This window comes from Dermacentor variabilis, chromosome 10 (assembly GCF_050947875.1).
Source record: "Dermacentor variabilis isolate Ectoservices chromosome 10, ASM5094787v1, whole genome shotgun sequence".
NCBI classification, from domain to species: Eukaryota; Metazoa; Arthropoda; class Arachnida; order Ixodida; family Ixodidae; genus Dermacentor; species Dermacentor variabilis.
In genome coordinates this window covers 130,810,369-130,835,982 of record NC_134577.1, presented here as the reverse complement: position 1 = coordinate 130,835,982, position 25,614 = coordinate 130,810,369, and the positions used below count along the sequence as shown (strand labels likewise).

At 46.9% G+C, this 25,614-nt stretch overlaps 1 protein-coding gene across 1 annotated transcript in view; it reads left to right on the top strand.

The window, feature by feature from the left end:
* The window catches only part of LOC142560961 (myb-related protein B-like), a 315,010-nt gene that overhangs the window by 178,262 nt on the left and 111,134 nt on the right, over positions 1-25,614 (top strand). Inside the window, exons 10-12 of the mRNA XM_075673395.1 lie at positions 9,354-9,476; positions 19,566-19,715; positions 23,660-23,799. Coding sequence (XP_075529510.1) covers positions 9,354-9,476; positions 19,566-19,715; positions 23,660-23,799 — 413 coding nt within the window. The remainder of the gene's footprint in view (positions 1-9,353; positions 9,477-19,565; positions 19,716-23,659; positions 23,800-25,614) is intronic.

Below are 25,614 nucleotides of genomic sequence, written 5' to 3'. Positions count from 1 at the left end.
GAAAAAGGTAGGAAAAATAACACAGAACAGTCAGTGTGATATCAACGGTTAACAAGGGTTAAGCGAATTGAGTGAGTGCTTGAATTTTTCACGGTCAGTTTCCACAACCATGTTGTCGGGGAGGCTGTTCCAGAGCCGAATGGCACGTGGAATTGCAGACGAGTTAAATGCTTCTGTCTTACCATAGCTGCGCATGAAGCTATAACGATTGTGTAATCTGTGCGATGTGTGCGATGACGTTTCTAGGTGTAAGGAGCGTTTGTTAGTGTGGTGGGCGTATTTATGAAATAATGACAAAAGGGCTATGTCGCGACGATTACTTAGCAGCTGAAGTGAAAGGTGAATCTTTTATGTGAGTTACGCTAGAACCGTAGTCATAATTCCGGGAAATGAAACGTGTGGCTCTGTTTTAGATTGATTCCAGCATGGTAATTAAGTAATTTTCGTGGGGAGACCACACTGGAGCAGCGAACTCAAGTCGAGGGCGAAAAAATGTTTGAAATGCCAGTTTGCGGAAAAGTGGAGGTGAGTTCCAAAGGTTACGTCACAGGTAACCCAGTGATCGAGAAGCACTGGCACAGCTGGTGGTAATGTGAGAAGTCCAGGAGAGGTTTGTTGAAAGATTTACGCCTAGATATTTAGATGATGAGGTCCGAGGTAATGGGACATTTTTAATACAGTAGGAATAGTCCCAGTTAGTGCATTTGCGGGTGAAGGACATCACTTTACATTTTGATGAATTTAGAGTCATTAGCCAGGTGTCACACCAATTAATAATTTGGTTAAGATCGTTTTGGAGAATCAGGTGGTCATCAGAGCTGTTAATAGAACGATAGGTAATGCAGTCGTCAGCAAAAGTGTGCATGCATGATGATAAGTTATATTGGGTATGTCATTAATGTATATCAGAAAGGGTAAGGGACCAAGAATGCTTCCTTGTGGTACACTGGATGTAACATCTGAAAGGGGCAAGGGGAAGCTGTTAGCGAAGGTAAACTGCTGCCTGTTAGAAAGAAAATTTCGAGGCCAGGATAGAGTTAGTGAAGCAAGTTTTAATGATGATAACTTCAAAAAAAGGTAACAGTGGGCTACGCGGTCAAAAGCTTTGGAAAAATCCAGAAAGATGCTGTCAATTTGAAGGTTTGTGTCCCTGTTAAAATGTAAATCTGTCCTGAAACCATATTGATTATGAAAAAAGAAGTTGTTCAATTCTAGATGATGGTAAACATGAGATGCAATAATATGTTCCATCATTTTACAGCATATGCACGTTATTGATATCGGTCGGTAGTTCTCAGCCAAGTTTTTGTCAGCGTCTTTGAAGATGGATATGACTTTGGCTGTTTTGCAATCTTGGGGTATCTGACCTGTCATTAAAGATTGATGAAAAATGTGGAATAAAAACGTGCTAGCTACTGAGACTCTATTTTTTAATAATTTAGAACTAATATTCCGGACAGGCCGCCATTGGAATATGAACCTGGCAACGTTTAATGCTAGAATGTTATCTAGTGAGGCAAGTCTAGCAGTGCTATTGGAGGAATTAGAGGGCAGTAAATGTGATATAATAGGGCTCAGTGAAGATAGGAGGCCACACGAAGCATATAAAGTGCTTAAAAGCGGGCACGTCCTGTGCTACCGGGGCTTAGCGGAGAAACGAGAACTAGGAGTCGGATTCCTGATTAATAGGAATATAGCTGGTAACATACAGTAATTCTATAGCATTAACGAGGGGGTGGCAGGTCTTGTTGTGAAACTTAATAAGAGGTACAAAATGAAGGTTGTACAGGTCTACGCCCCTACATCCAGTCATGATGACCAGGAAGTCGAAAGCTTCTATGAAGACGTGAAATCGGCGATGGGTAAAGTCAAAACAAAGTACACTATACTGATGGGCGACTTCAATGCCAAGGTAGGCAAGAAGCAGGCTGGAGACAAGGCAGTGGGGTAATATGGCATAGGCGCTAGGAATAGCAGGGGAGAATTATGAGTAGAGTTTGCGGAACAGAATAATATGCGGATAATGAATACCTTCTTCCGCAAGCGGGATAGCTGAAAGTGGACGTGGAGGAGCCCGAACGGCGAGACTAGAAATGAAATAGACTTCATACTCTGCGCTAACCCTGGCATCATATAAGATGTGGACGTGCTCAGCAAGGTCCGCTGCAGTGACCCTAGGATGGTAAGAACTCGAATTAGCCTAGACCGGAGGAGGGAACGGAAGAAACTGATACATAAGAAGCCGATCAATGAGTTAGCAGTAAGAGGGAAAATAGAGGAGAACTAGTATTAGGCTTTAACTCAGGAAAAGGACATTAGTGTTGAAGTAATGACCGACAATCTTGTGGGCATCATTAAGGAGTGTGCTATAGAAGTCGGTGGTAACTCCGTTAGACAGGATACCAGTAAGCTATCGCAGAAGACGAAAGATCTGTTCAAGAAACGCCAATGTATGAAAGCCTCTAACCCTACAGCTAGAATAGAACTGGCAGAACTTTCGAAGTTAATCAACAAGCGTAAGACAGCTGACATAAGGAAGTATAATATTTTTTACATGCTCTCAGGAACGGAGGAAGCGTAAAAGCAGGGAAGAAACTAGGAATTGGCAAGAATCAGATGTATGCATTGTGGGATTCTCCTCCCGTGCTCTTGGGATAAAGGAACGACAACACAGTATTACAAACAATCACAATGGCATTTATTGCACCTTTCATAGATCAATGCCTGCTGGCCGAGTGGCTATCCACAAAACATGCCTATGGGCGCGCGACAAATCTAGGAAGTCTGACTCACCGCGACCAGATAGCGAGCGAATATGTTCGCCCCATGCTGGATCCCAACGCCTGGTCATTCGCGCGTATGGTCACGCGAACGGTGGCGTGTTCCAAGGTGGCCACGCGAGGTGGTCTCGCAGAAGCATGGGTCGGCGCGCACGCGGGGCGTTCACGCTGTTTGCCGATCTGCCGGGAAAGAGACCCCTGCGCCCCCAAGTAACCCTGCCGTGAGGCGGCGTTAGCAGCACAACACTCACGCCATCTCTCGCACTGCGCCCCAACCACATCGACCGCCGTGGGCATCACCAGTGGCGTAGCTAGGTCGTCTGGCACCCGGGGCCCATAGGTCTTCTGGCACCCCCCCCCCCCCCCCCCCCCGGGTGTAGTCGAGGAAGGCGAGGATATAGACAATTTCCGGGTGTCTTCAGACGTATATGACCCCCCCCACTGGCCCCTTGCACCCGGGGCCCCCCGGCCCCCCGGCACCCCCGGTTGCTACGCCACTGGGCATCAAGCAGGCCACGCGGCGAAGCCGGGTTACAGGAGACGCACCACGCGGGAAGAACATCAGGGGACACACGAGAGTCGCGCATCCCCACAGCGTTAAGAGACAAAGCCGGCAATATCATTACTAATATGGATGAGATAGGTCAAGTTGCTGAGGAGTTCTATAGAGATTTATACAGTACCAGTGGCACCCACGACGATAATGGAAGAGAGAATAGCCTAGAGGAATCAGAAATCCCACAGGTAACGCCGGAAGAAGTAAAGAAAGCCTTGGGAGCTATGCAAAGGGGGAAGGCAGCTGGGGAGGATCAGGTAACAGCAGAATTGTTGAAGTATGGTGGGCAGATTGTTCTAGAATAACTGGCCACCCTGTATACGCAATGCCTCATGACTTCGAGCGTACCGGAATCTTGGAAAAACGCTAACATAATCCTAATCCATAAGAAAGGGATGTCAAAGACTTGAAAAATTATAGACCGATCAGCTTACTGTCCGTTGCCTACAAGGTATTTACTAAGGTAATTGCAAATAGAATCAGGAACACCTTAGACTTCTGTCTACCAAGCGACCAGGCAGGATTCCGCAAAGGCTACTCAACAATAGGCCACATTCACACTATCAATCAGGTGATAGAGAAATGTGCGGAATATAACCAACCCTTATATATAGCTTTCATTGATTACGTGAAAGCGTTTGATTCAGTCGAAACCTCAGCAGTTATGGAGGCATTACGGAATCAGGGTGTAGACAAGCCGTATGTAGAAATACTGAAAGACATCTATAGCGGCTCGACAGCCACCGCAGTCCTCCATAAAGAAAGCAACAAAATCCCAATAAAGAAAGGCGTCGGGCAGGGAGATACGATCTCTCCAATGCTATTCACAGCGTGCTTACAGGAGGTATTCAGAAATCTGGATTGGGAAGAATTGGGGATAAAAGTTAATGGAGAATACGTTAGTAACTTGCGATTCGCTGATGATATTGCCTTGCTTAGTAACTCAGGGGACCAATTGCAATGCATGTTCACTGACCTGGAGAGGCAAAGCAAAATAGTGGGTCTAAAAATTAATCTGCAGAAAACTAAAGTAATGTTGAACAGTCTCGGAAGACAACAGCAATTTACAATAGGCAGCGTGGCACTGGAAGTGGTAAGGGAATACATCTACTTAGGGCAGGTAGTGACGGTAGATCCGGATCATGGGGCGGAAATAATCAGAAGTATAAGAATGGGCTGGGGGGCATTTGGCAGGCATTCTCAGATCATGAACAGCAGGTTGCCATTATCCCTCAAGAGAAAAGTGTGTAATAGCTGTGTAATATAATAGTGTAGTGTAATATAGCTGTGTGTATAATAGCTTACCAGTACTCACCTACGGGGCAGAAACCTGGAGGCTTATGAAAAGGGTTCTACTTAAATTGAGGACGACGCAACAAGCTATGGAGAGAAGAATGATGGGTGTAACGTTAAGGGATAAGAAAAGAGCAGATTGGGTGAGGGAACAAACACGAGTTAATGACATCTTAGTTGAAATCAATAAAAAGAAATGGGGGGGGGGGGGGGGGCATGGGCAGGACACGTAATGAGGAGGGAAGATAACCGATGGTCATTGAGAGTTATGGAATGGATTCCAAGGGAAGGGAAGTGTAGCAGGGGGCGGCAGAAAGTTAGGTGGGCGGATGAGATTAAGAAGTTTGCAGGGACGACATGGCCACAATTAGTACATGACCGGGGTTGTTGGAGAACTATGGGAGAGGCCTTTGCCCTGCAGTGGGCGTAACCAGGCTGCTGCTGATGATGATAATGATTGTCAATACCTACTGAAGGCGAAAGTTTTCAGTTATTAATAAGCTGAACAGTACCATCAAGAGTAATGTCAATAAGTTCCATGTAACGGTAATCTAGGTCTGCAACAATGGGCAAAGTAGGAATACTTTCTTTCGGGAATATGGATGAGAAGAATTTATTTAAAACCTGAGTACACTCACCGTTAGGAATAGGAATGTTGTTTTCATTGTGTAAGGAGATGTCATTAGTATAATGTTCAGGAGATAAAATGTGCCAGAACTTTCTGGGATTAGATTTGAGTAGTGAAGCAAGGACTTGGGAAAAATATTTATTTTTGGCTACACTGAGAGCGGAGCAGTATGAACGTAACAGTTAATATACCTTTCTCATGCTGACGGGGCGCTGGTTCGTTTTGCAGTTCGTAATGAATGTTTGTTTTTGTTTCTGAGTAGGTTAAGGGGCTTAGTAAACCTTGGTTTGTTTTTGTTTTCAGTTATTCTGATTAAAGGAATGTTCTGCTCAACCAATGCGCATAACTTATCTCTGAACATCACCCAGTTATTATGAACAGACCGGTAGACTTCCGTTAATTCGGCTCCGATTACAGTTGAACCAATACATCGACAATTCGATTGCAAGAATAGGGTTGAGATGCCGCTCGTGGTCGCGACAAATGGTGGCTTATCGGAGCATTCAAGAACAGCGAAGTCCATACGCACAATGTGAAAGTGTCCTTTGTTCACAGAAAAAAAAAGAAAATTAATCTTTGACTGCTTCTTGCCCTGAGAAATAAAGCTGAAACTGCTGCTTTCGATCTTCTCGAAACTTTCCAGGTGCAATACTCTGGTGCCCTCCATTTCACAGCAACAATGCCGAATCAGGCTGAACGCTGGCGCCAGCTCAGCGGTTGTGCATGGGCACATTTCCTCATGACCACGGTGATCTTTGTCACCAGTGGAATGGCCTTCCTCTTAGGTGCCAGCGATTCCCGCCACAATGTCCTCGTTAGCTATAGCGGCTACAGCTTGAATGTCGCTGTCAGTGTCAACAAAATTTTCGTCAGTCACTTTGGGCGGGAAGGCACCCGAAAACAGGAAAAGTCTAAGAATGCCTTGTGCAAATATCTGTGATCGTCTGAACCTTCCGGACATTTGTCCACGGCCACTGCAAGGCCGGCTTTGTGGAAACAATTGGCCACTGTGTCCTGCTTCACGTCATTTGAGGTGCCAGTGGTATCTGAATGGCCCCCAACAGGTCAACCTTCAGATCGACTACCATTTGGAGGTTAATTAGAAGCCGCTGAGCAGGTCTCCTCCTGTAGCTGACGTTCAGTGCCTTTATGTTGCCCTGGTCCAGTGGCTGCAACCTTGGCTGCAGCCTCGGCAAACTAGGCAGCCTGACTTCCCCACTGCAGCGTCCCATGCCTGAAGCCATTCAGAAAAAAGCTGCTGCGTCATCCATGCTTTCCTGTTAAAGCCATAGCATACTGGAAGCTGCTTGCAGTTCTTCAAGCACCAAGGTGAGATACTTCTTCCAATGAAAAATGGATTCAGCTTGCGAGATCCATCCATATGTGCTGCAAGCAAAACCGTAACGTGCACTTTGCTCATCTTCTAACCATGACATGTGCTCCTTTGGAAGTCTAAGTCTTGCATGGCAGCATTTGCCAGAAAAGTCCAGTCTCATCCGCATTGAAGATTTCTGCGAGAGAAAACTCCCCGGTGATCTTCGGCCACTCGTCGGAAAGCCACTGTTCCATTTCCTGGCAGCAACGGCATCACTTTCGCCTGAAATGGCTTTTTCCACAATGCTGTGGCAGCTTTTGAACTAGAGCTATGCACGGGCCGCAATTCTGACCCTGCGCCTGGCCCGGTCCCTACACTACCACAGGCGACCTGGCCCGGCCTGACGCTAAAAAAGCCTGAGTTCGCCTGGCCCGGCTCGGCCTTAGGCCAGGTTAAGGCTCGGCCCGGGCCCAGCCTGACCTGCAATAAAGCGACGCCTACACAAAAAGAAACAATATTAGGAAAATCAGTTTATTTAAATGACCTTATAATGTTGAACTCTTGCATTCCATATGACAAAATCGTGAACATATACAGATACAGCACGCACACACAATTGTTGTTCTAAGTTGTTGTGCAAAAACAACAAGTTGTCCATTGATGAAGGGTTAAGGCAAGCGCTTCTGGGTGCGCGTCTTCGGAGCTTTGTGAAGCCTCGTCCTGAGAATGCCACGAAACACCCGATCGTCCCCTTTTTTTTGGGCGCCGACAGCGGCGAGTTGAAAAAATTCACCCGTTTCTAAGGTGCTGCTGAAAGAAAACGGTGACCTTTCTAGCATGGGCAGTGACGACGTATGCTTCCTGTTGACTTCGGTCAACGACCAGTCTTCAAGCAATACCACAGCCCATTGGAAAAGCCCCCTATACGCCGCCGCTTGGCTAATTTGTATGTGTGGCAAAGGCGACCCCGCGTGCGCGCCGTACACAGACTTATCTTCGCTTCCCAAACGCTTCCCTTCTCAGCCTTTTTACCGTGAGGCGCCTGCAAGCGGCGGCTTTTCCACAGCATCGGTACTTGGTAGAACCGAAAACACATTCTAAGCCTCCACTATCTTTCGTTTGCCTTTTGTTAGTGTTTGTACTTTTCTCCCGTCCCTGTAGATTCCATTTTTGGTGAATAAATACATTGCACTTCCTGCTGTACCTACATGCGAGACGACAAGCATACTTTCGCATAAGGTACGCAGTCGAGATCGGGGAGCCTGACCGGTCCGTCCGAGACATAGAAAGCCTGGCCCGTGCCTGGTCCAATCCCGAGTGAGCGCATCTCCAAATGGCCCGAGCTCGGCCCGCAGGCCAGGCCGGGTCCGGGCTTTTGGGCCGGCCCGAGCCTGTGCACAGCTCTATTTTCAACCTCTGCATCCACCCAGTGCCACCGCAAAAGTTTTCCTTGCCAAGAGCAGCTGTGAACCATTTCGCCTTTTCCATCAACATGGGGCCATCCACTCGTTCTCGTTCCACTCGATCCACTCGTTCTCATTCCTTCACGCACGTGGCTTGCAAACATCATGGGGCGTCGCATTCCAAACTATCACGGGAGACGCGAGGGGCTTTTGGGGAAAGCGCACCTTCCAGGACATGGTGCTGCTCTAGACCAGCCGTCGTCGAGCTGGTTTTCTCCGCGCATGTGGCTCAGAAATGCCACGTGGTGTCGTGCGCCGTATGACTGCAAATGGGCGCGGGAGATGCTTGCGCCTTTGGGGAAAGCGCAGTTTCCAGTGCGCTGGGAGGTTTTCGATATATTGAATGACCTGCGAAATTAGAGTTCCATATACGATGCAACTTTCCTATACATTTACACAGGATTTTCAAGGGGATGATCTGTGTGTTCGACATCACCAATAATTAGAATTATCCGGGTTCGATATATCTGGGTTCGATTAATTCGATCTTGGCCCAAGGTCCCGGCCAGCACGCGTACATTTCTGTGGGCCCAAACATTCTTTGTTTCGAGCTGGTCTTCACTGTATAACTTGGCCAGTTGCCGTGCTCGTGCGTGGCCATTGTGGTGACTGCAGTAGGCACCCCTTCAGTGGCAGCATCTGTCCCGGCAGAGCTCGGGGCACAGTGAGTGCATTTGCCATCTCCCTTCGAAAACATCTGTTTTCAGCCTGCTCTAGGAAGATTTACAAGCAACATCCATAGCTCATAATGACTGACTGTGGTTTTTACCTGATTCTAACATATGTCCTTTTTTTTAAAGAAGGAAACATGAGCTGTAAGTTGCCTATGTGGTGCAATCGGACACAATGCCAAAACCGTCTTTACGGCATTTGTATGCGTCACTGTGAAGCACAAGTGTGTTGCAGTGTAGCTGACTTTAGGACACTGGCCGCTATTGTGCAACGCATGTTAGGCCCTTGCCCATTTGTTCTGATGAAAAATAGTTTGCATCTTAGATTTCTATTTTGTTTAGGAGCTTTGCTGCCATTTCTACGTTGATTTTCTACTTTGGGCTTGTAAAAAGTGGGAAAATAGTGCTAAATGAATTGGCAATGTGTATTGTAGTTTATTTGTGTATATTTCGACCCACCGGATAATTCAGTCAATTTCGTCGAGCCCATCAGGATTGAGTTAACGGAAGTCAACTGCACATTGGGGAAACCAAAACAATCCTAGATAGCCAACTGCATGCAAAATACTTCGCATAACATTGATCCCCACACTGCGTAGGATCTGCCTAATTAACCTGCGTGTCTAATTTTCTTGTCGTATTTGCAGCGATCAGCTCAGTCACATGACTCTGACTACAGTCACTTGGAAGCAGACAGCACCACATATGACGAAGGGGGGCTCTGCGATGAGTCTGAATCAGTTGAATTGAACATCCTTGGTTATCCCTCGGTACGTACGCATGCCTGTTTCTTGTAGTCCAGAAATGTTAGTATATTAAAATTAGGCTTCGGCAGCCGAAGGTGCTGACCAAATTGTGCCATTTCTGTGTTAAAAAATGTTTAGTGGTAAGAAATTTGTCGGGACCACTGCTGTATTCAGGTTACGCCTTGGGACACACCACCAGCTTTCCGCGTCGCAAGTGTAAACTTCCTATGATGAATGCAACTATTTTTTAAAAAGTGGCCATTGTGTCTTGGCACATATTTGAATACAGTCTCCGACTGATGATCCATACATGGAGGGTACCACTTTAAATTCAGAATAACCGCCATTGCGTCCCTCTGCATCCGGCTATGTTTCTTCGTAAAGAACCGCTTTTTAAGACCAAAGCAGTCCTCGCTTTCTTGAAAGGTGTTGTGCTACATGTTACAAGCCCAATTATTTCGTAGCGCATCCTCTTTCCAGAGGATGCTGCTATGATAGTTTTCTTTGTGTAGCACATGCCTCTAGGCGCTTGGGTTTCAAGGGCTCTGGTGAGGCAGCAGTGCTCAATACAATTTTAGCGTCTCACATATTTTATGTATCTATGTATTGCATCATTCTTTCTCAGTGCATTTTAATGTTCATAGTACAAGTCAATAGTCATTCCCATAATTTTATTACATGTAGATTTTATGAAATTTAGATAAACTATTTTAGGCCCCTTTACAACCACGTCACATTAACTTCACAGAGCCCATCAGTCCACTGCGAACTCATTAACACTAGCATGGCGCTCTTTGGCCATACCTGGCCCTTGCACCATTAAACCTAAAATGTTCATTAATTAAATTCAGCATAATTGAGAGTCCAAAACATGGTAAACCCTCATTATAACAAAGTGAACAGGGTGGCAACGTTTCATGTAAGGGGAAATTCAATAGCGGATGCACCATAAAAGCTGTAGCACTAGCGTCTTGGCTCTTTGGCAGCACTGCAGGAGTGAATGGGATGCCCTAGAAATCGCACCTCAGTGATAGCCACCCTTGCCTCACTGAGACACAGGAGGTCAGCTTGGTCTGTTGCAAGCAACGCCACTTCTAAATTATCCAAGCAGTGTGCAAGTCCATAGTCGCTGTTGCTGTATTCACTCCATCTTTTTCATGACGCAACAGCACAGGGGCCCTGCCCTAGCGGATTAGGCAGAAACGTTTTGGAAGGTCTTGCATGTGGCCACGTGCCAGGAAGTCCCCCACAAAAAAATAAATAAAAGTGCTTGAACGCACGCTGCTGCAAACACTCCTGCCGTGGGGCGCGTTGAAACATTACTGGTAGCTTGGCATCGGTGCGCTACTGAAAACACGCATAGTGCAAGACTGCAACTCCACTATAAAACAAATAGTGGCCAGGGCTTCCTCCGAGGTGTCTGGACTGCACCGTGAGCCAGTTAGTTGTCACGTTTCATGGTGGCTACCAAATTTAACGAAAAACCTGCGCGTTACACTTGGGTGACATTTAAGGAGGGACATGGATCTTAGGGACGGAAAAATCGCGGAAAAATTACTTTTTTGAAAGCATTATTTTTGGATTCTACAGTGTCTGATGCATTATCTCAGAAATTTTTACGCATCTTGGACCAATATTTTCGTCGTAATGACGTTTTATATTGTGTCGGCAAGCTGTATTTTTACTGACGAATGCTAAAAAAAGGGCCTTTTTTCGCGACGCGCATTTGCCGTTCTAAGTTCTCGATTGCAGCCACCTTGGTCTTCTTTGAAAGAGCAACTCTTCTCATTTAGTTTTCATGCCACCGCTACTCTGTGCGCTGAATATGCATGAAGAAAAAGCCTGTGAAAATGTAGTCCCCATGCGCAAGGGTCCTTGTGGTCAGTGATATGTCAAAAATGGAAAACAGGTCGATTTCGGCATGGGCACAGTTGAGGATTGCAGGATGTGGGGAAAGTCTCAACCTAAAATGATGTCGCGAGAACATGATGGCAGTACAATGAATTCGATGACATAAAGAACCTCCTGAATGTTGACAGCACACTAACAGTTTAAAAGGACAGTTCAAGAAGCGTTGTCGTCACTTTTCCTATTTTGTGACAAATACGGGCATCTATCGTTCAAAGTGCAGCGCCGGTGTTTACAAGTGCTAGCATCAATATTCCTTCTATTGTGACCTTGATAACATTTTTCAGGGAAGTGTAAGGCCCTATACATTTTGCTGACACCACAGTTCTCGACTCCTGAAGTGTGGTTTTTAGTTTTGCTGGCACAGAGGGCTCTGCTGACGGTGCATGGGGGAAAGGGAGCGCCCGTGAGGAGAAGGTGAATGGCGAGCAGAGAATACAGTCTCGAAGGCAGGAGGAGATTCAGAGCTGCCCGAATAGTTGTGGCGTTCGGTGTAAGCAGGCGACAGTGACGTGCCACGTGTCCAGCACGGCCACAGCAAAAACAAATCGGTCTGTGGTCTTTCGTGCACCAATAGTCTTGAGGTTTTGCACACTTCAAAACTGGCCGGGCAGGAGAGGATACGGGCAAATGAAAAGACGAGTGAAGAGGACTGTAAGTCTGCGGTGCAGGTGTCGTAGTGACTTCGGCGCACGTTCCGGGAGCGACAGTCGGAGCCTGCTGGAGAGGAGGCGCAATGTGGTCGGCTGCCTGCTCCTTGATGACGTATTGGAGAGCAGGCGCCAGTAGAGAACTTGACTGGCCATGTGTAAGCAGTATCAGCAAAAGCTGATGAGCCACCTCTTCACAGACGAACTCCTTGATTTGTAGCAGCAGAAAAACTGTTATTCTGGTTAAGGCGGGACGAGGTAATGAAAACTTTTTTTTTATGGCAACAAACTGGTGAAATTTGGCATGCAGGTGGGATTTGTTATGCTGACATCATAACTGATATAAGTTTTGTGCGATCTACCGTATTTACTCGCATAATGATCACACTTTTTTGTAAAAAAAAAATTGACACAAATTCAGGGGTGCGATCATTACGTGGGTTAAATTTCCCGCAAAAAGAAAAAATAACATTTTTCATTCCGCATTTGCTGCGGGATCACAACAGGTCAACAAATAGACGGCTGTCGCTGTATGTAGTGCAGGACACCAAAACAAAAATGGCGGCCGGTGGAGCAAGCCGAACGCGATTTTTTTTCTTCTCGTGAGTACATTACGTGCATTATAACAGTTTCTTCCCTATCAGTAATGAAGAATATCATTAATATAGGCAAGTCTGCGGCAATAACGTAGCCATGTCCACTTTGAGGGGACAGAAACAGATGGGCATGCTTAGCTGCTAGTGACATAGGAACACGTGGCGGGCATGCTGCAGAAACTGCGGCATTTGTCTTCACTACTATCCTAATACGGCAGGTTTCCGCTAACGGTGGGCGAATATCTTAGCTGTGTTACAAGCATCGGCGTGTGAATGGGGTACACTTCTAACGTATCAGTGTAAACGTGGCTGCTATCGTTGCCACTCATGATTTGTTGCGTGCCCACGAGTGCAGACGAGAAGAATCGAAAGGTGCCTATTTGTTGTTGACCACAACCATTATAAAGCCTTGATCACCAAACTGAACCCGCCTGTTGCTACAATTCACCACCACCACCAGCACATTATAAAGCCTACACATAATAAAGGCAAGTTTGGTTGTAGCATTATGCAAAATAGAAGTGAGGCGTGCAGACAGGACACAAGAGTAGAGAAATGGACAACACGAACGCCGACTATCAACTGAAGGGGGCACTGAGGCGAAAAAAGAAAGAAGGCACAAAACTTATCTGCGCATGCTCAGGAATGGTAACACCACGTGTCAATCGGGTAAACGTGCCGGCCTACGTGAGAGATAACTGTTAAGGTACTTAATCTCTTCCTTATGTAAAGTAATCGAAGGCTGACTCACGCACGCACTTCCAGCATTATAGATATGCCATGCCTCTACCATAAGACGCATATCTTCATTCTTATGCCTGTACAATATTGCGCATTCATCTAAATCTGGCGTGCAGTTACACATCTTGGCAATGAAGCGAAAGATTAGAAGGCGATCCACCTGTTAACGACCTTTTATGTTCCATTAGCCTCTGATTGATACACCGTCCCGTTTGCCCTACGTAGAACTGGCCACAGCTAAGGGGAATTTTATAAACCACACCCATACGACAGTCAGTAAAACAGTTGTTTTTATTGTGCTTCACTGGACAAATATCTGTTCGTTTTTTGCCTTTTACCCGCTCCTTTTTATTCTGTACGGCAGCGCATATCTTACCTAGCTTATTGGGAGCAGTGAAAGCAACATTAACATCATATCTACTAGCAACTTTTTTAAGCCTGTGCGACACTGAATGAATATACGGAATAGCCACTACTCTTTTTTTGCTATTACTGCTTTCTGTAATCACGTCCGTCCCTCTCGAAACTGACTTCTTTAGGCGCTCAGCCACAGTGGCCACCGCTACACTAGGATACCCTGCTTCCAATAGGCGCCAGACCTGCGCATTAAAACTGGCGCTCATTTTGTGCATGCACGATCTGGTGAGGGAAGACTTAAGGCACGACATGGCAATTCCGTTTTTTACTAATTTAGAATGCTTGGATTGAAAGTTTAGCAACGGCTTCGAAGATCTTGGGGAGTACTGCCAACAAACATGATTTTGTTCGAAGATCAAGGAAATGTCAAGAAACTGAATTACGGATTGCTGAGGAAATTCCTTGGTAAACTTTAATCCTCCCCCATAAAGTTTAAATTGCTCACTTACTGAGGTAGCAGCGGAATCGAATTCTTCCCTATTACAGAACATCAGGTAATCATCAACGTAACGAAATATCTTGATAACACTATCACCTAAGGCTTTCTCTAAGCAGTTGTCAACCTTACTCAGGTAAATGTTGCTAAGAATAGGGGCAACCTTTGAGCCAATACAAATGCCTGATTTCTGTAGGAAAACGCCATCTCTCCACCCAATCAGCGTCGACTTCAAGTACATTGAAAGAATTTCTAGAAAAGCTCCCGTGGAAACACCGCATCTGTCACTAAAAGCCGACTCTTGCACTTGTTCTTTAATGCACTCATTTACGGAATTTAGCAACCCGTCATGCGGCAAGGAATAATACAGCTCTTCGATATCCATACTAAAAGCAGTACAATCACCAGGATTTTCCTCTCTCATATACTGAACTAGTGCCTGAGAATTACGCAGGGAAAAGGGGTCTGAAAAAACTAGAGAAGCTAGGCAGTTCTGAAGGTAACTAGCGACACAGACCTGCCAAGTCCCTTTCTCTGACACTATAGCACGAAAAGGAATTTCTTGTTTGTGGGTCTTGGCCGAGAAAAACAGTTCTAAAGTGAGGGATTTAGCTTTCTTGACATTACAGACAAGCCTATCAAGATTATGTCTTGACAAGATGTCAACCGCACGTTGCTTAACTACCGAAGGCTTGAGTTTTACTGGCTGCAAATTCTTTTCAATGGCTGACATCGCTTTTTCTGAGAACATGCCATCTGGCATAATTACGAAATAACCTTCCTTATCAGATATTACTGGTCTAAGTTTGTGCTCCACAAGGTAATCAACTAACGGTCGGACAGGGTCAGGCGTCTTAAAATGAGAATCTGATTGTTTAATGCTAGCAATGCAATCCGAAATACATCGTGAGCGTTCTTCTTCCGGGACGAGCCTGGTTATGCAGCGCGGTATGCTTAAAACGTCAACGGGTTTTACGTTAGGTTTAAAACAGTGCTTAGGACCTAAAGCAAGGGTTCTTCTATGGTTATCACTCACGATGGCATCTCCAAGAACCAGTACCTTATTTGACGGTGAGCATGCTGAGCATGCGCAGATGAGTTTTGTGCCTTCTTTCTTTTTTCGCCTCAGTGCCCCTTTCAGTTGATAGTCGGCGTTCGTGTTGTCCACTTCTCTACTCTTGTGTCCTGTCTGCACGCCTCACTTCTATTTTGCATAATGAATCCTTACCAACTAGCTCAGCTTTCTGTCGTTCTTGGTTGTAGCATTTTTTTGTCATGGAAGTGCGGAAAGTGATGAAAGGAATGAAATGGGGCATCTGCTTAAGAATGTTTGGTGCATGCAGACCGCTTAGTTTGTCTTGAAGAGTCGTTCGCATAGCATTCGACAAATGGTAAGCGCGATCATTATTAGCTAGACTTGGCACACTGCATATCGCTTCGGCAAGTTCGGGGTGCGATCGTTACACGGGAGAGAAAAAAAATGGTATTTTGACGAAAAAAATTCAGGGGTGCGATCATTACTCGAGTGTGATCATTATACAAGTAAATACGGTATTATAGTTTTTGGGTTACAACATTTCACAGTCTGTAATGATCATCCCCAAATTAATTAAGTAAACACACATAAGTTCGCCAAGTCTTTCACATCCACATGTTCACAAAGGCCCATTCTGTGCAATAAAGGTATTGGTTTATTTTTTAAATGCCGAGATGAGCACAAATACATATTTTTTAACTTTCTTATGCATATTGTCTTAATAATGACTTTTGCAAAAAACCCATTAAAAATTTTTTTTGTGAGGTGCAGTTAAAAAGGGACAGCTTTATTGCTCGTTCCAATGTTTCAGAATCTAAGTGCTAAAGACAGAATTATTTTGTCTTGATTCATTGTGAAACAACACTGGGATGACTGAAAGCAATTGCCCAAAATATGAAAGCTGAGATAACGAAGGTGTTTCATTTGTTGTAAACATTTAAATCTTTACTTTGAGCACCTAAAACCTGCCTGGAATGTAGCCCTTTGCCTGTGAGGACACATTCTCTTCACGTTTTTATGTAGTTTTTTTGTGTTCTTGCAGCAGTTTTGTGCTCCTTAGTTGCCTTTTTGTTCATCGTGCAGAGGCAGATGACAGCGTATTCAAAACGTCCGCTCTTGTCTCTTGTTCTGCAACGTGTTTATTAGTGAGAGTTAGAGCTGAAATTCGCAGTTGAATATTTGGCGCGAAAACTTCTGGTCCGCCGATGTCGCGTTGCCGTCACGACCACGCATGGACGCACTGTCACCATCACTTGCGGCCGCGCTGTCACCATAGCCCGCGGTCGCATAGGTGTTCTGTAGCCACGTCAGCACAGCATGCGGGCATACTTTCCCAGTCACCTATGTGCGCCGTTCGTGCCTCATCAACAAGCTCGGCGGCATAAGCTTCTACGAGTAGTTTTCTCCCTCTTTTTCACGCCTTTCGTGGTCTTCCGTACACATGGGCCGTTTGAAACTTGATTCCTTTGGGGCTCATCGCAGAAAAGGTGCGCAAGCTGCCACAATCATCAATCACGTTGATCGGGACACGCAGCTCGCTGCTGCGCAAACAGGTTCGTCAGCAATTCAAATCTACAGCAGCCGGTAGGAGCATGCCTCGTGCGCCACGTGACTGCCGCACCCAGTCGCAATGCCGCCTTTGCCTTTTTTCACATGCTGGTTTATTTTTTGTGGAGAAGTGCGTCACTCGGCTATCTTTGGCCCCGATCTCTCGTCTTTACGGTGATACCAAGATGGTGGTGCTGCGTCAGCGATAGCCGGGCAATCCGCAGTGCAATGGGACCTTCAGAAGCCCGATTTTTCCGCAGTTTTTGATGATTGCACTGTTAGAAAGTGCAGTTTTCTTGATTTCTACCACGTATTTTGTTATATTTCATTGCAAGGTAAGTAATGTTCTGTGGATCGCAAAAAATAAAATAAATTAGAAAATATAAAATTTTGAAAATTTTACCACTTCAATTGCCGCGTCTCACCTTAACAGATAAGCTTGACATTGAAGTTGCCTGAGGCAGAGATTGGTGGGTGGTTATGCGTTGTCTGCACAGTTCATCGAAGCTTTGACAAAGACTGATGAGTTCAGACACTGTTGTCGAATTTTTCGCCAGCAACACCTGGAAGGCGACACGCCTTCCAGGTGTTAAAGGCGACACACCTTTAGTGCCTTTTAAGGCATGCATGATCTTTTTGACTCTGCCATTGTGAGGTTGGTGCGGTTACAGAGGTTGACAAAATATTCTATATAACTGATAAATGTCTCCCCGCTCTGTTGCACACGACCACGCAACGTTGCTCTGCGTGAAGCTTGCGAATGGTGGGGCGCCCGAATATCTCCATCTGGGTAGTTTTGAAGGCCGCCCATGTCGTGAGATTGCGATGGCGGTGCCACACGCTGGTGACACCGCTGAAATAAAACAACCCGTAATTCAGTTTTTTTCGTGTCATCCCAGTTATTGTGGGTGTTCACCCGGTCGTAGTGAGCAAGCCAGTCTTCTACGTCATGGTCTTCTGTTCTGCTGAAGATGGGTGGGTTGCGTTGATGCAACGGGCCAGAGCAGACCACAGTAGTCCCAGGGGCAGTGGGCTGTTGTTGTGGTGGTGCTTCTTCCGGCATAATGAAGATGGGCTGCAGTGTCCAATTGCGAAGTTCCAGATTTCCTATTGTACCCAGCAGCTCCACCGATTCTGAAGGGGGTTTATTTGGGTCGTAGAGCAGCAGCGACAAACGCAGCACCAGAGTTGGGGCACAGCCAGAGAACGAGCTGGGTATGAGCCACGGGATGGCTATGGGGCTTTTTACTGTGCCGATCTTCTTCCTCACACCACATATAACACGCCACTGCCAATTTATTTATTTACCCTCAGGGCCTTTGGTGCGTTACAGAGGGATGGGTACATGGTTGAACAAGAACAGAATCTAAAGTTGCAGATGAAATCAATAAAATACAGAAATACACCATAACCCGCACCCCGATACGACAGCCCGGAAATTAAAAAAAAAAGGGGGGGGGGGAGGAATTTGGCGCTTATAACTCGCGCAAATAACTGCATAAAACAATGCTAAAAATCCTTCCAGAAAGTCGCCGTTTGTAGATGCACGATGAATCCGTGTCATATCTTCGGCCAGAGGCTCTTGGCAACCTCCTTCCTCTTTGGCGATGCTGTTAAAATTGGATACACACAATGGACTAATCAGTCACGTGACAAAGGATGTGTATCGGATCACTTCTCGACTAGCATTCGCACGACAAGGGATGACAGTATGGAAGGAGCCAGCCACGCATGGGCAACGATGGCGGAGAAAACGCAACCAAGCTGTATTGTGAAGCGCTGCACGCGGACCAAGGGAGCACCGCCGTGGGCATGGTAGACGTATGTAGGATGACGTCATATGCAATCCACAAGCTCAAATCACAATTTGCTCTGTCGTGTGACAGCTTTGTCATCAGCTTTTGATGTGCTAGGGTGGCTGTTGAATGCAGCTCATCTTGATTCGAGTTCAAGTTTGCTGGTGCTGCGTCCCCTCACCGTAAAATGGTCTTGTAAAGAGTAGGGGAATGGGCAGCCATGGAGGGAAGAGGGCAGCCTTACCACGCAAGTGTGGGGTTCCCTACGACAAACGAAATGCGGAGAACCTGGCCTTTAGGCCTGCTGCACGGCAGCGTGGGCTGCGCTGCCGTGATTGGGTTTTAAATGTTCTTTATAACAGTACAGAACTTCAGAAAATGTTTTTTTGTATCTGGATGCCTTCAATGGGCAGGGTGGAAAGCCATAATTGCCGTGAAATGTGGTCGTTAGAACTGATAGATTGTTATAAGTGCATTTGTCTGTACATCCATTTTACATTCAAAACTGCTTGCTATAAAAATTTTAAAATGCGTGTAATTCTTACAGATGTTCAGCTGGACATAACCAGTAATTCGTTATACCCGTGCTTGTTATATTGAGGCTCCTCTGTATATCTCCTTGGAAACCGAAGTGAAACTGGTTTGTCGAATAAAGTGTATAGGGTGCTCTGTGGCTTGCTAGTATTTTTTCTGGCATTTTGAGGTCCTGCACCTAATTTAAAGAAAAAAAAAGTAGGATGACTTATCTGTACTCCTTTAAAAAGGCATAGTGAAACACCATGTTTAAATATTGCCAATGATACTGGTTTCAATGATGCTTTCATATGCTGCACTGATTAAATGACGACTCACGACTGCATTGGGAGCTTTTGGGTGATCTGTTGAGCGAATTGCAAGTTAACGTCTACGTACCGTGCCTAGTCCATCCCACTGAGTATGTGAATTTCGGCCCTGCACATCTGTGTGTATGGTGTGTGCACTGCAGGTGGTGCCCCTGCGAGCAGTGGCCGAAGAGCAGCAACTTCCGCTGGCAGGAGGCTCGCGGCCTTCTCTGCGGGAGGAGCAGGTCCTCGGGACACGCTGGCGCCATGACTTGGTGACACCTCGCAAGCCACTGCCCTTCTCACCATCCCAGGTGTGTGTGTGTGTGCTAAGGATGGTTACGCACTTTACAGTACGCCACGAAGGAGATCCTTGTGGAATTCTCAAAAAAATGTCAGTTATGCCCGAAGGGCAAAGCATTGATTGCAATTGCAAATTAGTGGACAGCTAGCTATACGAAGTGAGGATAGTAGTTTTATTGGCCTTGTAAGCTTGTCAGTGTGGGCATACTAACCAAATTAAGGGGGGACGCGGGTTTTACATCGCGAAAAATGGCCAAAAAATCGATTTTTCGAAAATCACATATTCAGTTTCTATAATCCTTGTTCTATCTGATACCCAAATATCATCACTGTTAACCACTTAGAAGTGCTCTAAAAAGTTCGTTTTATCAGCCAAGGTGGCGGAAAATCTCGCGGAAATCAAGAAAGAACAGCGTTTTTCACGCCACAATATCTCCGGAACAGCGCGACCAAGTGCCGCCATCTTGGTCTCGTTGGAAAGTGCATTTCTCCATCTTCAAATTTGCCACTTCAGCGATCTCCTCCATACAGAAACAAGCGCATAAAAAGCAAATGATTGAAGGTTGTGCCGGAGTCTGCGATTGGCCGCGCCCGCCACGGGACTCCAGCGCGGTTCGCCGTTGGTCCGGCGCTCGCGTCGTCTGCTCGGCTCCTTGCACCACGCGGGTCTGGATGTCTCCACTCGCCGCAATCTCGACGTGTCAAAACGGGCGCTACGCGCACATCGCAGTAGCGTGGCCGATCTCATCGCTTGTGCACGTTTCAGACTCGTGGATAAGCATTCCTAGCATCGGCGACGTGGACTTCACGACCAAGATTCAGGCGCGGAATCCTCGGACATGCGGCTAAGCCTTTCAGCACTTGGTGTTTCGGAATTCGTGACAAATTCGTGACATTTCGAATTCGTGACAAATTCGTACCACGCACGCAATCCTCGGAAACACGGCTAAACATATTGCGCATAGGGAGTCTCCGACTCGGCAATCATGCACATCACGTGCGGACTTCTCGGACCGTCACCTAATCATTTTGTGCATCGGCGCCTTCGACTGCGCGAATAAGCGCATCGAGTGTCGACTCCTCGAGCCCGCAGCTAGGAATTTTGCACGTCGGCACGTAGGACTGCGCGAATGAGCGCGTCGAATGTCGACTCCTAGAGCCCGCAACTAGGCATTTCGCGCTTTGGCACCTCGGACTGCACGAATAAGCGCATAGAGGGTCGACTCCTCGAGCCTGCGACTAGGCATTTCGCGTGTCGGCACTTCGGACTCGCAACCAAGCATATTGCGCGTTCACTCTATTATCATATTGTCACGATAGCTCATAACAATATCTGTCATACCACCCCTTCATAAAGAGAACCTCATCCTGAGCTCTCTTCACCAGGCCCCTTGGGCTGGTGCAGACACCTGGCTGCAGAAGTGATTGAGGCATCATACAAAAGTAAAATTCTGGAAAGCACCTAGTAGCTGCATATCCATCACTGGCTCCCTGATCCTAAGTTCTACTGCCATTGTCAAGTAAAGATGACTTGGGAGGCTGCTGACACTCTGAGCCTTCATTCAGTAACATGGTCAATTCTACCACATGAAAAAACGCCTCACTGATTGTAATGGAGACTGCTATCAATCAGGCAGCCTGCATGTATAACACTGGAACTATAGTCATGCCCACACAGAGTTCTACACTTTGGTTTGAAACCCAGGCACCATGCTCTTTGTAGAGCATGGCGCCTAATAAAGTTTCTTGTGCTAGTTCAGTGGCCAGTGCGCTATTATTTTGAGAGTGTGCAGTCACACATTTAGTATGGCCATTCTTACAAAACATAGAGCTTCAAAATGGGGCCATTTGTATTGCTGTAGATTCACTTCAGCAAAAGCTACATTTGTTTGATACTTCAAATGCGTTTATTTCAGTTCGATATTTTTGCACACTGTACTCTGCCTTACAGGTGTTTTTTCTGGGTTGTGCTTGGCCAAAAATGTCAAGGGTGGTATCATTTTATTCGTATTGAAATGATCTGGGGGGTGATGCTATTTTTATTACTCTTGCACCATAATGAAAATTACATTCAGGTATAGTAATCGCTGCTAATTAGAAAAAAATGTTCATAATGAATGCAGTATTGTTTTCTTGTCCGCAAAATGCTTCCAAATGAATAAATATAGCATCACCCCCTACAGTAGGTCTTTAGCAATAGTGTCATGCATTTAGTTTTTGGTTTAGCAAGACGGAATCATCAAAAAGCCCCGTAACGAGTTTGAAATTAATTTGACTTCAGACCTCAATATTTTTTGAACTGCTACAGCTATCAAAAATCTGATTACAGATATGAAATCAGCACGCAAAAATAACCCAGTCTGTGCAGTTTATTAAAGATTCACTCAAAAAATAAGAAAAAATATTTTAGGACCTACGTCCCCCTTTAACAAGCGTGGTGCCTTGTACGTGGCACCATGCTTGTTAAGGGGGGACGTGGGTCATTTCATTGCTAGGGCGCATTTCACCCATGTTCTGCAATCTTTAAGCCATGCCGTCCTCGCTCCGAACCAGTTGTCAGCGGTGGTGCTTCACTCGCGCTGGTTCGCGGTGAGGGTGGAGCTAGTGACGTCACGAAGTGGCCCCTGGTGGCTACTGCCGTGATGGTACCGGCTCTCTTGCTCCTTGGGACGGCACCCGGTATGTACATGCTTCCTCTCGTCCGCCGACACCTTTGCAACTAGGACTGAGCTCATGCACGGTGCCTTTGCCCGTGCGGGGAGCGCGTACCTTGTGTTGTTCCTATCCCGACGCTAAGCCGAAGAACGGGTGCCTAGTGCTCGCGCGAGGTCGTACCACGCCGAGCCGCACTCATCGGAGGCCCAAGCCGAAGGAGATTGCCTGAGCTCTCGCAAGTTGGCTCATCGGTTATTGCGAGAGCAAGTAGCATAGCCGCCGAAACTTTTCCTAGCGGCGTGTCCCAGCTTGGGGGGGGGCCTCTACTCTCAGAGCGACGTGCTACAGGTGCCCCTAACTGTATTTTTCGCCCTTGGTGCGGGACCCCTTTGGTTCCCCGCCGTCCCGGGACCGGGCGTTCGTGCAGTGTCGGGTGCCGTTGGAGCCAATAAACAGTTTCCGTCAACTTAGGGCAATACTGTGTTCTTGCGTGCGTTGCTCGGTAGCCCCTTGTGGCCGGAGCTCGCGCGCAGCGGCGCTAGAGACTGACGGCTGACGTGGCCCTGTGGCTCGCTAAGCTCGAACCCGCGGTGGTCGGTACTCCTGTGAGACCCCAAGACCCCACAACGTGAACTAAGTCGTGAAAATGCAGCACAGCGTGGTCTTTGTGCCCGTCGCAGATGGCTTTCAAGACAGAGCAGCTGCCTGGGCTGTCCGGAGTAGAATGCAACCCCTTCCCTACCCTGCCCCAGAAGCCTTCCGCGCAACAGAAGACAGACGTGCTTCCTCCCTGCTTTCGTCCATTGTGTGCGTGAGATTGAGCAGTGATCACTGGCTCACCCTCCCATGCTTTCACTTGCACATTAAGCTTACAGCACACGGCGACAATTTTGTCATCCTTGGACTTTATAAGGACCCTCACGGCAGTGCTGACGGCAGAAATGTGCCTGGAGTCGTCTTCTTCCATAGGTGGCTGGCTCTATCTTGAAAGCGATCATGTTACACGAAGGAGGGACAGACGGACAGTTTTCTCATTGGGTAACCATAGAAATGCTTACACATTTAAAAGGAAAGAGCAGACACAAGGACAGGGGCTGCACCTGCAGCTGTTTATTCGGATCAAAAACATGCTGCATATATGCAGTACAAATGCTCTATGTCTGCTCTTTCCTTTCAGCTCTACAAAAATTGTGTCTTAGAGTGAACACCAATTCAGCCAAGAATTTATTTTGCACGCTTTGAACTAGCGCACCTTAGATGGTGGACAGTGTTAATACCTGCTCGGTATGCATTTGTGCAGTTTCTGAACCAGCCCCACATGTGCCCACTGGGAGGCATGCAGCGGACGTCGACCCCTGTGCGTGGTGGCGATGTGCCGCACCCTTCGATCCATAACTTCCAATTGATGCAGATGTCACAATCACCAGCTGCTGCCAACAGGTGCGTCTACTAACAAATCAAAGGCCTACGTAAAGCAGGAAACAGCAATATTACGGCACAAGAGATTAAGGGAACAAAGTACACGGACCCCTGCTTTCACCTTGTTCTCGTTTTTCTCATGGGCCCCAAGTGTCACTCGAAGGGTCCTGAAACTGCTTGGCCAAATTTGTAGACCCACAGGGTACGGCTGCAGTAAAATATTTGTGCAAAATTCAAGTGAATCTATCTCATATTAAAAGAGCTACGGATGATTACAAGTCACCCTCGTTGCTAGTCCTGCTTCTACTCCAACTCGTTCACTGAGTGATCGGGGCTAAGCTCTGCCTTTGCTAGCTCTGCATCCTGTTTTGGAGCCAGCACACGAAGCCTCTGCAACCTCCCCACTGGCCACCTGGCCGTTGATACCCAGCAGCAAGCAAGATCCAAGCAGCATGCGTTGCAAGTGTTCTGTTGCAGTGCCAAGCGCATCTGGTATTTGGTCACCGGAGCCTAGCTAGGCATTCTGATGGAGTGGCGGAGGCGTAAATGGGAATGAGGCCTGCACGGTGCAGCCATTTAGTGGTGCAGTGCTTAACCAGCCAGACACAGAGCTAATATTGTTGTAACCAAGTGTAAAACATTTTATGCATATTGTAGCAATGTTGAGGAACGCAGGTTATAACAAAACAACAATGTTTATTAAGGTTGAACCTGTGCCCACAACTAAAAGTCACTGCGGCCGTGAAGAAGTCCCCGGCAGTCGCGTTCTCAAACTGACCTCGAACAGTCTTCTTCTTTCTTCCAGCGTGATACCGCGTGCACGTGGCGCATACGAACCGGGTCCAACCAGCTACCTGTGCCACGAAGATTGCTGCCTGTTGTTGCTGAGCACCACCACGCTATGGCGTGCCCAGCGTCCAATACGAAGGGCGTGCAACTTCAATGTGACCAAATTGTCGCTGCATTATCGCCCTCCTTACCGCATCGGCAATTACCATCGGCATGCGCAATTACCGTGACGAACAACCAAGGGAATGAGCTAGTCGCTGCCACCATACCAGCCAGAAATCCAGAAACGGCAGAGGAAGTCGCCATCATCTTCGGCATCGCCACATGCAAAGACACAGCAATCAACTTGAGCGACTCGCAAACGACATGTAGAAACCTACGAAAAGGCCAAATTTCTGCCGCAGCCGTGAAGATTCTAAAGAAATAACAAGACGCCAAGAACTACCCGAAATATACGTTGCATGGACCCCAGGCCACGAACACCTGGCAGGAAACAAAGCAGCACATGCTGTCGCCCGAGAGCGTACCAGCCGGGATTTCCTGCCACACGATCTCCAGGAAGCGACGAGGGTGGAGGACATTCCCATCAACTGCGCCGCAATATTCCAACATTACTGACTGGAAAGAAGACAATATCCTCTACCACAGCCAAAATTAAGCAAGGAAGAAGCCACTGCCCTCTGCAGACTACAAACATGCATATGCCCATGGAATTATCAAGCACCGTATGCACCCTACCAAATTCTCATACCTATGCCGATATTGTGATGTACCAGACACCCTCCAACACATGGTGTTGGTGTGCCCACACCGGGAGAAAAACAGTCGAGATGATGCCTCAGAACCGCTACAAGCGACCGAAGAAACGTGAGAGGCAATGTTAAAGGCACAGAGCCTGTAAGATCAGCAAAGTGTGGTGGACCGGGCCCAGGCTACGGCATTAGCCAATGGCTTTCTGGACTAAGAGAGCCGCCCACCTAGGGCGAAAAAAGAACACTTTCTCGCTGTTTCTCACAATAAACGTTCATTCCTCCTCCTCATGACCTC